This window comes from Onychostoma macrolepis, chromosome 01 (assembly GCF_012432095.1).
Source record: "Onychostoma macrolepis isolate SWU-2019 chromosome 01, ASM1243209v1, whole genome shotgun sequence".
Taxonomy (NCBI): Eukaryota; Metazoa; Chordata; class Actinopteri; order Cypriniformes; family Cyprinidae; genus Onychostoma; species Onychostoma macrolepis.
The window spans coordinates 34,931,834-34,944,757 of NC_081155.1; the positions used below are offsets into that span (position 1 = coordinate 34,931,834).

Consider the following 12,924-nt stretch of genomic DNA (forward strand, 5'->3'; position numbering starts at 1 on the left):
GTCAATTCTGCTTGTATGCAAGACTCTCTCTCGCTCGCTCTCTCTGCGGTGAGTCGTGCACGATTACACTAGAGTTCACGGTACGTCAAATACAGGTGCGCTGCACATCCATCAAGATGAACTGAAAAATAGCACAGATTGCTTGACGGAGAGTGAAACTCTGAAGCACTCAGTCAGAGTGTTTAGAGAGTGAAAATATATTTGAGCTAAACTTGTACTTAGCGTCCAACTCACACACTGGTGAGTAAAATCTGAGAATTTATTAGCCATTGAGTGAAGATTTAGTCGCATATGCGAGTGATTTACTCGCAACGTAGAGGGTTGATACATAATATTTTAGCATCCAGATATGAGTATGGAAACATTTGGATTCATGCCAAATGAGAGGTACGCATCACCTTAAATTAATTTGTTTTTGGATTGATGTTTTTATAGCCTAAACGCATAGCCTTAACTTTAGAGGATTTGTTGTGGAGAGAAGGAAACTAAACTTTTAGCCTACATTTCTGAATGTAATAACCAATTGAATTTTTTTTTTTTCAGTTTTCAAGCCCTGATACCAAGTTAGACCTGCAGCAGATAATTGGCCAATCAGCATCTAAGAATGGGATCAACTCATTGACTGAAGATTAAAAGAAAGTAAAAGGGCAGCGTCTAAAAAGCAGAACCTGTTGAACTGCACACGCTTCAAATAACATCATTTTGCAGTTCCAAGTAAATGAGTCAGCTTCAAATTTCTTCCTGCAGTCTCTCACCAAAAAAAAAAAAAAAATTTTAAATGACAATCATCTGTACATACAAGTCATGCGGTGTTGCTTTAATGGTCACAATTTGCCATTAATTCATACACACACAAAAAAACCCACCAGCAAATTAGTCAATTATAAAACACTACACCAATGATCTTCAATGACAAACTAGAAGAACAGGTGAAACAAGTTAAATAAATAACAATAAAACAAATTTCCCATCTGTTAAGAGGAATCAGCAATCCAAGTAGCCAACTTCGCTTATAAAGCATGAACTGTAGATTCCACCTTGCATGCCTGTTGCATCCTGATCAATGTTCAGTTCAGGCATCACAAGGAGAGAGGGGCCTTTGTGAGTACTCACAGTGGCACTGGAGGCTTCAGAGTGTGGCTCCAGGTTCAGAGACGTGCTCTCGGCCACTGAGCCTGAACCCACTGCAGAGTCCACCGTTGCACCTTCATCATCATCCTCATCCTCATTTTCCCTCGCCTGTAAAGCGTAGTGAGGAGGGGCAGGGCTCAGAACAGACCCAATTTAGAAGCTGTAGACACTTGCTAATACTGCTACATTTGGGTATTTATACAGAGGAGTAAACCAAACAAAGGCAACACCTCAATACAAAGAACCTGGAAAATATAAATTTTTTCATTGAGCTCTACACTCAAAAACGTATGCACACAGCCAGCGAGGTCACACTTGAAGTGCAAAAACAAGCTGAGGGGAAGAAAGGCGACATGTTGCCCTAGATTTGGGCTCTACATTTATCAAGCCTATGCCACTAAGAACAAAGCCTAACACTGCATATCTGTGGTATGATTCATGTTATTGAGAGACTGCTGATCAATTTTGTGCAATCTGACAATTGATCTAGAATTAATCACAATTAATCTAATTGTTTTGTAGTTAATGTGTTAATGCATTATTTTAAAGATAAAATTACAATGAAATGTGCAATTATTGGTTTCAACAATTTTTCATGGATAGCACTCAATGTACATATGTACGTATATAACATCAGGCAAATGTCAGCAGCAATGCACTCTTTTGACTTGCCCTGTTCTCTTCCTCACAACAATCAATCCAACATCCTTTCTTCTCTCATTACATCTCAAAATGACAGAAATCAATATCAAACTAAATATGCTTCTGCTTTCTGTCATTTTAATCTGCTAAATTAATATGCTTAAATGCAATTTTAAAACAGGATTCCATATATCCCAAACTACATTAAAATGCCTAGGAAATGCAAACACTGAGCTATATAAACTGCAATTTTCCCCACACTTTGTCATTATCTTGTTTTTGCAGCTAATATGCTGTTGCAGCGCTCTGATGGCCTTCTGATTTATGCATGCACAAATTTAGTTGTTTTACTCATGATTGATATTTTCATACTTGTTGAGTTTCAATGACCTCTTTGGAAATTTATTTATTTATTTATTTTTAAGAAAACCACAAATAAAATGCCTCTACCTGACAGATTTAACTGAAATAGAGGTCTCACACCTGTCTCTGTGACAACATCATATCAAAAATATTGTATTTACACCGTTAAACAAATCACAAGCATAAACATTGATAGGCCTATTTTGGATATTTAGGCAGAAGTCCTTGAACAGTGTTGCAGTTTATCAATTCACAAATAATGTTTAGGCTACATCTTAAAAAGCAGAGATAATACATAAGAACTATTTGAAGATTAAGATTATTTGAATGACAATTTCTGAAGTATTTTAGATGTATATTTACAAACCATCAACCACTGAAAAGCCTACAGTACCGGAAATTATTATATTCATCTGAACAATGATTCATACAACCTAAAATAAAGTCATTAAAGTGCATATAAAACACAATAACTTTGAGGTGAGAGAGAAATACTGACCAGCATCTTCTGAAGAAAACGCAAGTAAGACTTCTCCTGTTCTTTCAGGTGAGTAATGAGGAGAGAGAGACGTTCCACATTTGCAGGCACATCGTTCTTTTCCACCAGGTCGTCTCTCATGGATGTGGCCTTCCCAATGTATTCACGAATTTGCACCAGTTTGCTGACCACCTGAATGAAGAAACTGTGTGTTAGTGAACAGAGGTGCACAAGCAGACAAGGAAATAAAACAAACAAATAGAAAGGCAAACAGACTGAGAAATAGACGGAAAAGATAACAGGAGGTGCAAAGAGAGACAGAGAAGAGCAGAGAAAGAGACCGAGAAAGAGCTCTCACACGGACAGTGGCATATTTTTAAACTGGCCTAAATTCTGAGTGCACACTGACACATCTGTGCTCCAGTTTTTGCTCGGCAACAACAGGAGGGAATGTTCTAATGAACACAGCGAAGTTGTGCCATCTACTTTTAATATTTAAAAGAAGATCATTGTAAAGTATTTTACATTCAGCCTTCTTGTTATTTTGAATATGCAGTGTTATAGTAGTTGGCGTTAATAATACTTGAAGCTTGATGGTTTCAGAATAACGAGGGAGAACAGACTTGTAGAGGTTAAATCAAAAAAGTTTTAAAATTGAATCTAGATCGTTAATGGTGCATCGAAAGCGTACATAGTGTTTACATAAATACCTAATAAAGTGATCAGGTTGATGAGCGCATTTGTCACAAGTAGGGCTGTCAGGTTTCTCTGAATAAATCTAGGTACTCGATTCTAAAAAAAAAAATTATAATAATCAATTGCAATTTATTTATATGCGTGGAGGTTATGTGCATCTCAGAGCGGCTCCGTTCACAGTAAATGCTGCTCCACACAAACAGTAATCATTTACATGCGTGGACCTTCTCAAATTCCATCTTTGCATATGCTGTGAGTAGGGATGTAACGGTATGAAAATTTCTTATCACGATTATCTTCTTCCCTTTCTTCACAAGCAATCCTGCGGTTCATAAAGAACTTTGTTTTTCTACCTCCATGAGTACCATTTATTATTTCCTTGTTTATCTAAAAGTGCTCTTTCCCTTTAAACCTAGCCAAAAAGCCATGTGTTGACTGTGAAACACAGTAGACTTTAATTATATGCATTCACGGTATTATTACTACATTTTCGTGTCAATCCATGTTCATATTTACTGAACAATGCGCTGTTACTTTAATTCAGCGCGTGCAGTGGAAATGATCTCTGCACTGCTGCAGACGCACCGCTCCTGGAACGCACCGCCGGACCGCAGCCGTGTACAGTGAACACTGTAATCCGTTATGTTACGCGCGGAAAAAATGCAGCAGTGGTGACGCACACAGTCCACAGTCTGCAAAACGCATGATGACGGAGACATGCAAGTAAAAGTGCAGAAAAGCTGTCTATTTCGTGCACAACTTGAAAAACTACAACAGGTAAAGCTGTCAGCTGTTTGGATATTGGCAATATCCTTAACAATTCTCGTTTATAATCATTACTAATATGGCTTCTTCTTATCAAGATCTTAGTCTATATGCTGTGTTCTGTTAATGCGTGAACTGCATATTATTTGAAGCGCACTTGACGTCCAGTAATCGCAAAAAGCTTTGTGCTTTGTTACTTTTTAAGCAATATATCAGCTTTAAAATGATGCCAAATTCATAACGAAATTCAAACAATACGGTTTTGGCGCTCTTTAATGACCACCAGCGTACACTTTCGGTAGTATAAATACAAGTAGTCCGCATCCGCGCTGTCCGTGTACGCATCCGGATTACGCACGCGGAAAGTGTAACACAGGCTTAATGCGGCAGGCACGATCGCATTAGCGCCTCAGTTCAAGCACCAAGTGAACCCATTATATCTTTCCATTTACTACTATAGTACGAAATGAACATGATTTAACAACAAAAGGTAGGCTATTTTATAAGAGAGCCTACAGTACAACTTACTGAAATGTCTCATGTAAAAGCTCATTCAGTGTTTCAAACTGCGTAAAACGTGTAAAGCTTGTAAACATTGCACTGTAATGATACATTTAGCTCAGAATAACCACTCAGTGTCCATAAGCTCAACAGTCAGCTAGAAAAATAACTATAAAGAGGAGCATTTTGCTATATTTATGCGCTATTGCATATTAATATTTTTACTTAATCTGTTGTCTACATGATTAAACTCCTCCTATAAAATTGCATTTTACTAATGAAGAAAAACAGACTGAATGTGTGAAAGACATGACAACATTTATAGGATGCACGGAGGAGGAGCCCAAACTACACTCAGTGGCCAAGTGATGCTTATGGTCCATGATATTGATACAGATTCTGTGTAACGAACAATTCTTTGTAACTGTATATTTCAAGTTGGAAAAGACATTTAGATCCCACTTTAAGTGAACCTTAGTTCCCAGGTCAACCTGATCATCTACAAGATGGATTAAAATGCTGATAAAGTCAAGAAAAGATGAGACATAAACACATGGCAGTATGTAGGGCTGGACGATATGGCCAAAATTGATATCACAATATATTTCTTCATTTCAGTCGATACGATATAATTCCGATATCGATATGAACACCAGTGTTTCCCCTACCATTATTTTAGGGGGGGGTGGCCCACCCCCGCCCCCCTTGAAAGTCAAGTTAATTTTATTTAATCTTATTTTCTCTATAGCACCAGACCACAAAAGTCGTCATTCAATGTTACCTTCCCTATAGAACAGGTCTATACCTTGTTATTTTATTAAACAAACTAAATAGCCTTATGTTATTCATCTTATTTGCACGACGGCATGTCATTTCTGTCTCTACATTACATGGTCGCGCTCTCTATAATCGCGCGCACAGAGGAGTTCTGCCCCGGTTTGCACACACACACACACACACACAAACGTAAGTGCACACAGAAGTGAGCACACTCCCACTCCTATTTGTAAATATTAAGCCGCAAAACGACTATTTAAATATGACTTCTGCCTGTCTCTGTGCTAATGAATGGCAGAGACGCGCAGGTTTGTTTACTACGGCAACCCATCAAAATAAAAGTTCGGTTTCACTTGAAGACATTGGGCAGAACGTAATAGACTACTACTAAAACTATTAAAACCTTATCTTTAAGGAATAATACAATGGCTTCAATGTTATTATCAATATTAGATCCCCTTTATTTTCCAAAAAAAATATTCGTTTAATTTTTATTCATTAAAATATAAATTAAAGGAATGTTTTTATGTCGGGGAAAAAACGGAACACCCCCACTCTCTGACAGCAGGTGGCACTTATGGAAAAGCTGATTTACAGCTGTTTCCATAAACTTCGTGGACAAAGCAGTATTGCGATTAAGAACATGTCTTTAGGTATTACATGGAGCGAAGATGAAAACAAAATGCCATCGAATCGTTTCTGAAGACAGTCAGAACCTTCAGAGGCACATTCGTATATTCATTTGTATAATTCCCTTACCTTAAACCTCCCAGCTTTTCTGCCCTATTTTCATGCAAAACGAAACTACTCTGCGTGATGTGTGCATGTGAGAATGTTACTTAAAACTGTGCTTTATGCTGGACAGTATTTATTTATGATGAGTTGTTCAAATCGTGGTAATTGAATACGGTTTTAATGATAACTAAAATATGAAACAGTAATACTAACCGTGGGGAATTTTATCATGATTTATCATCAAACAGGTAATTGTTATATCACTAGCTGTGAGTCTGACTGTGCGTTCACACCAGATGCGACTTGCGCGAATAAATCATACTATTCGCGTGTAGTTAGACACTTGAACATTTTGAGTTTACTCGCTTCATTAGCCTGTGAAATTCACTTCACAAAAGACACAAATTTGCGTCAGGGAGGGGTTTCTGCCAGGCTGCTCCAGTCTCGTTGCTAAATGGCTGACATGGATTTTGTTGACTCTTCAACTTCTTTCTGCACACTTCCTCTGAATAAATACATCAACTCAATATGTGTGTGTATAGACCTTTTTCTGAACGCGGAAGTCTCCCCCGATTAGAACGGTGCTTTACATTTCCGGTTAGTCACATTTACATATTTTCAGAGCCAATAATATAATGTGAAACCGAAAGTTATTTAAAAAAAATCATGTGGCGCCATAGTTTCATCACTTTACAGTGTCGCAATGACTGTCTTTCTGCGGTAAAGAACCGTCATAGTTCAATGAGTGGGAAGATGACATGAAGCGACGCAAGGTTAAGCTGCATTGAAAACATGAGTGCACATACAGCTCCCGATCGGAGTGAAGTTCACGGGATTTTGTACACAGAATGATAAGAGCAAACATTATTTTAACATATATTATTATTTCACACTCAGTATTTTAACTTAAGCGCTGCAAGCCATATATACAGTGCCTGACAAGACAGATTTTCTGATACGCAAAACAAGTACTTTAAAGGAATTCCTTAGCTTACTGCCGTTACTGTGGCAGCCAACAACAGCACAGCAACCCTCTGCACATTTTTATATTTAGTTATATTGAAAAAGTTTCAATTCAGTCTATCTTTTTTTTTTTTTACCCCGTTTTAACAGATTTCTATGGAGACCGGAACACGAGAGCACCCAAACGGAAGTTAGAATCCATCATGGCGCCGCTCATCTGTTATTCAGGAAAAAGGTCTATATATATATAGCTCAAATTGAATAAAGAGCGTTTTTTTACAACTTAACAGATTGTCACTCACTTTCTTCCAAGCAAGATCCTTTTTTTTCCTGTTTCTGTAAAAGTACGAAGATGTATCGTACAGCGACGATGATTTTGTCCTCCATTGTTGTTTCGGATTTCTGCCTCCGCTCGCTACATCGTAATCACGTCACTACTAAAGCAAGCTACTGATTGGTTAACGCCGCGCGAATATTCGCCAAAGTTCTGATTTTTTTTAACTCGAGTGATTCGAGTTAAAAAAGATACAAGTGACTAAATGGGACGTTGTCGGGGACATTAAACATCATTAAGCCTAACAGGAAAACTACTGACTCACTAGTCCATTTCTACAGCCTCGAGTGCGTTTATACTTATCCTCACTTATACTATAATGCAAACTATTCTACCTCAAACTTTCCAGCATGTAGATTTTAAGTTTACAGTTAAGAGTTGAAGGCAAATGATGTTGGCAACCATGCTGTAGATTGTTCATAACCTAACGTTTCACTTCTGCCGATTGCATTTAGGGTTCAAAATGTATAAAAATTGTGTTAATTTGTGAAGATTATCTTGATGAACAAAATATCTAAGACTAATGACCTTTAATTGGTCACAGAGCTTATTTTCTGCAATACTCCAAAATCCAACAGAAAAAACCTTGGCTTTTTGTTGAGGGAACCAGAGTGATGCTAATTTCCGGGTCGGCCAACAAACATACTTCATCCTTGCCGCACTCTAACGCCTGAAACACTCAATTCGTGCCGCGTCATTCGTGCGAATCGCACCGCTGGATGTCTATTCGCGTCTTTGCATTGACTTAACATGTAAATCACTCGCGCTTAACGCTTCATTCGTGTCTGGTGTGAACGCACCATGAGTTGCTTCTAACGTTTCATATTTATAAAGGTAAATTATTTATAAACCTACGCCAACAAAGGAGAATACATCATTATCTTTCTAAATATGCTAACTGTTCATCGCTACTTCAAAATAAAAGTTGAAAGAGTGGAAAGATTATTTTAGACTGACAACAATGAAATGCCTTTAACTGAAAATTGAGTGTTTAATCTTGTCATTTTACATTATTGACACTATTTTCCTATTTTGATATTGGAAAGTTGCTTTGACACAATCTGTATTGTTAAAAGCGCTATATAAATAAAGGTGACTTGACAACAGTCATTTGTTATATTCAACAACAACATCAGCTCGTTCTGTGTGTCATACGTCACATGCGCAAAACTTTCACGTTTCACTTTCACAGGTATTTACATGCCACATTGCATACGGATTGGACTTATAAACCGATTTTAATCAGAATACAATGGTCCATGCAGACAAGGGGTGTCAAACTCAGTTCCTGGAGGGCCACAGCCCTGCACAGTTTAGATTGAACCCTAATTAAACACACCTGATCCAGCTAATCAAGTCATTGAGGCTTATTTAAAAACTACATGGTATGTGTGTTGGGGCAGCTAAACTCTGCAGGGCTGCGGCCCTCCAGGAACTGAGTTTGACACCCCTGATGTAGACACACCTAATGACAAATGCACATGCACACACCTAGAGACAATATTAAGACATTATAAAGACATTAAACTTTAAATTACCTGACTGCTGTCAATGCTAAGCTCTGCTTTTTCATCCTCCAATCCAAATCGCTGGGCACAGTCTAGACTAAAAGGCTCGTTAACCACTGTTGGAATCGGGGCAAACAGCTCTTTCCCAGGACTCTGTTTCTTGGGTTCCTTGCCCCCAGGTGTAGAAGAGGTGGATGCAGAGGGATCTTTGCTTTTGTTAGTGTTGAGGTGAATTGGCAGGAAGTTGAAAGGTTTCTTGGCCTCAGTTGACAGCTGTCTCTGATTGTTGGCTGCAGTGACACGGCCTTGAGAGTCACTGCCAATACTTCTCTGCAGGGGTGAAAAGTGATATTTTGGTTTACCAAATGATGTCACTGACATTTGCATTTCCTTTTAAAGCTGACCTGAATTTGATAGTGATCTATTTGATAGTGAGTATTTGAGTTTAAGTGTTTGCTTCTGAGGATTTGCTTCAAATTTAGTTCAAATCTATGCACTTCCTGTCTTGAAACAGTAGGAAGCTTATAACTTAGCCAGAAAGAATAAGTCGGAAAAGCGTGCTACAAACCTAATCCTGGTTGTAAAGCCCCACTCACCTCATCCAGATCTGTGAAGTTTATGACCTGCCGGAGTCTGTCGAGCTCAGCCTGGTCGGGCACAGACATTTGAGTACTGTACTTCACATGGGGGAAGGAATGGGGTGTGCGTGCCCTCCGTCGTCCTGCTCCAGGAGTGGACTCCGGAGAAATGTCATTGGTTAGCCGGCTCTCTGACATAGCAGAGAACTTCTTCCTGTTCTTCTCAGAGGAGCGGTTGGCCTTCTTCTGCTGCACTCCCCAATCCTGAGAGAATAGCGAATCAACATTTACAAAGCATAAATGATAGCACAGTTTAATGAGGTTTTGCTAAAACTTTATTGTTTAATCAACTGAGCATGAGGTGAACAACAGTTCCCAAGTCTCAAATATAGAGAAGAGAGTCCTAAAACCCAGAAACAATGCCCTTATGGTTCCATCATATGAAAGTCAGTAGGGTTTTTTAATGGGATCTTGAATGCCTGCAATAAGGACTTTAACACAATCTCAAGAAATGATTACATTTTATTCCACAACATAAATTACTAATACCCCATTTATGATTGTTTAAGCATTTACATGTTTTGAAAAGGGAGACGGCTAACAAGTGACTAAATGGGACGTTGTTGGGGACATTAAACATCATTAAGCCTAACAGGAAAACTCACTAGTCCATTTCTACAGCCTCGAGTGTGTTTATACTTATCCTCACTTATACTATAATGCAAACTATTCTACCTCAAACTTTCCAGCATGTAGATTTTAAGTTTACAGTTAAGAGTTGAAGGCAAATGATGTTGGCAACCATGCTGTAGATTGTTCATAACCTAACGTTTCACTTCTGCCGATTGCATTTAGGGTTCAAAATGTATAAAGGTTGTGTTAATTCATGAAGATTATCTTGATGAACAAAATATCTAAGACTCATGACCTTTAATTGGTCACAGAGCTTATTTTCTGCAATACTCCAAAATCCAACAGAAAAAACCTTGGCTTTTTGTTGAGGGAACCAGAGTGATGCTAATTTCCGGGTCGGCCAACAAACATAATTCATCCTTGCCGCACTCTAATGATCCTGCTACACAGAAGTATCAGTGTGACTGAATCATACCATATTGTTGAGTCGGTCATCTAAGCTTCCATTGGAGATGCTCCAGTTGTGCAGCTCCTGCTCATCTGTGCCGTCTTCAAATGGTGTGCCGCCCGTCGCCATCATGAACAATCAGAACCTGCAGAAAACCACCAAATGAACAATCACACAAACCTAACCTAAAGAAATGCATAACCCCAATCCAATTTCTCTGAAAACTCATATAAGTTACACCGTGCAGACACAAGGCTTCTTGATGTGACAGTTTCATTTCAGGTTTGTTTGACCAGCTGCCAAGCAACATAACAAGCTGCACTGACCATGACAACTTTAACTCGAAAAAACTATAGATAATGACAGACGTTCACCACAGTACAAGTTATTATAATATCCTTTAAAAATGTACTGTGGCAATACCATGGTGTTGTAACTGAAATACAATGGTATTTTGATACATGTATTCAGTGTGGTACTGAATCCACTTACATGGTTCTCCAAAGGTACTACCATAGTACATGCATTAAAAAATAAATAAATAAAAAACACACATTACTATGGTAAATGTCCAAAAAGAAGTTAGGCTACTGTTATCTAAACGTAACTTACTTTTAAAAACGACGTCTGTGCTCTTTGTTCTCTGAGAAATGTGCACTGAGGTCTGGTTTTGGTCTCTCGTTTGTGAGAGAAGAGTCCGTTAAAACGGTTAACCCGGTCAACCCGCTCAGTTTCCCGGCTAACTGTCAACACTCGCTTATCTCTTACATAGGCGCAACTGTGCTGAATACGTTTAGAGTAACGTTTGTTAACGATATTACAAACCAACAGTTGTTATAAATTAAGTTCAAGCTCCCTCACAGACATAAAGTCTTCGAGCATAATGACTGACAGAGACTTTTACAGGCGCGTGAAAGCTTTTTGGTCTGTCACCATGGTAACCTCTGGCACGAGCCTTGGAACTCTACTTCCCCGCGAAAACTCCCGGCTTAGAGAAATAAACCCAACACAGGGTCACACCAACACAGCCAAATATCTCAAGTCTGGAAAGTATATTTACAATAAACATAGGAGATTATAAGCTAAATCACACATTAGCTCAGTAGTGTGTTATTCTATCTATACTATATAGGGCTTGGTGTTCTTAAACTTGCCCACCTGACACAAAGGCATCTGACCGGTGCATCACTCTCTCACATAATACGATCCACTTGGTCCACCTTCAAGCGTCCCAGATCCAATTGTCCCATTTAAATTGTTTTCCATAATAATAAAACGAGAGCAAAACTTTCACATTTGAATGGTATGTCACTCCGAGATATGAAAAATTCTGATATTTCTTGAAATAACTTTGAATGTCTTTAGTGAGGGAGCTAGCAAGCTAACAGAAGTTGAGAGAGAAACAACTGAACGAGCACAGCTAGCAGGCGGTTTTACTGAATAATCAGGAAACTTACCTGGAACGCTGAGGCAACCTATTACTGGAACATGAAAATTATTCTCATATGTAGTCTATTAAAATCCCAGACAAAGTGTCAATGCGTAGTGTGCCTTTCCACTCGGAATAACCACCTCTCCAGTCGCGGCCATCTTTAGCCCATATCCAAACAAACAGGCGAAAGGATACCGCTCTCATTTTCATTAAACCAACATTTATTGTGGATTTCCTTTTATTTGTTGCATATTTTGACATTAAAAGTTGTATGTTTCTAATTTAAGATGGTATCATTAAATAGGTTAAGCTAGCTAACAAATGAGGCCACAAAAGAGTGGCACTATTTTACTTCTCGGAAGCATTTGGAGCAGTTAGAGAAGTTATGCGCAATGTCTTAAAAGTACAGATGCAGAGAAATGTGACGGAACGATGGTGATGAGTTTAAATACTAAAAATAAATGAAAATCAAGGTAAAAACAGAAATATTTCTGGTTTAATGGATTAAATTTCAAAATAACGTGATATTATGTAATGAAAAATGCACACATAGGACTAACCAAATTGTTACCCTGGGGAATAATTTCAAGGACAAAACCCCACGTATAATAACAATAGTTTATACTTTGTAAAATGCATGGCCAGCCTGTTTTTACATAGGATAAGACATATAAAGTCTTTCTCTTCACATCACATGAAGTTACAGGGCATGGGAGATTTTTATTGATGAGTAGGCTATTGGTCTGTGTGCTCTTTATCATAAGCATTCTTGGGAGGTTACACTGATGAATCTATATATTTGACAATACATTCATGAAAAAGAGACAAAACGTGTGAAGCTGTTGTTTTGTAGCACAATGTCACTTGGAGGATGATGAGAACAAAAATGGCAAAATGAATAGTACTGTTTAAAACAAACTACTTCGACTACATTAGACAC

At 38.3% G+C, this 12,924-nt stretch overlaps 1 protein-coding gene across 1 annotated transcript in view; it reads right to left on the reverse strand.

The window, feature by feature from the left end:
* Positions 1–11,432, reverse strand: part of pcm1 (pericentriolar material 1) — a 41,631-nt gene extending 30,199 nt beyond the window's left edge. The window contains 6 exon segments of the mRNA XM_058798925.1: positions 1,114–1,239; positions 2,636–2,806; positions 8,924–9,223; positions 9,490–9,735; positions 10,580–10,697; positions 11,165–11,432. Coding sequence (XP_058654908.1) covers positions 1,114–1,239; positions 2,636–2,806; positions 8,924–9,223; positions 9,490–9,735; positions 10,580–10,684 — 948 coding nt within the window. The 5' untranslated portion in view covers positions 10,685–10,697; positions 11,165–11,432.
* Between the last annotated feature and the right edge of the window lie 1,492 nt (positions 11,433–12,924).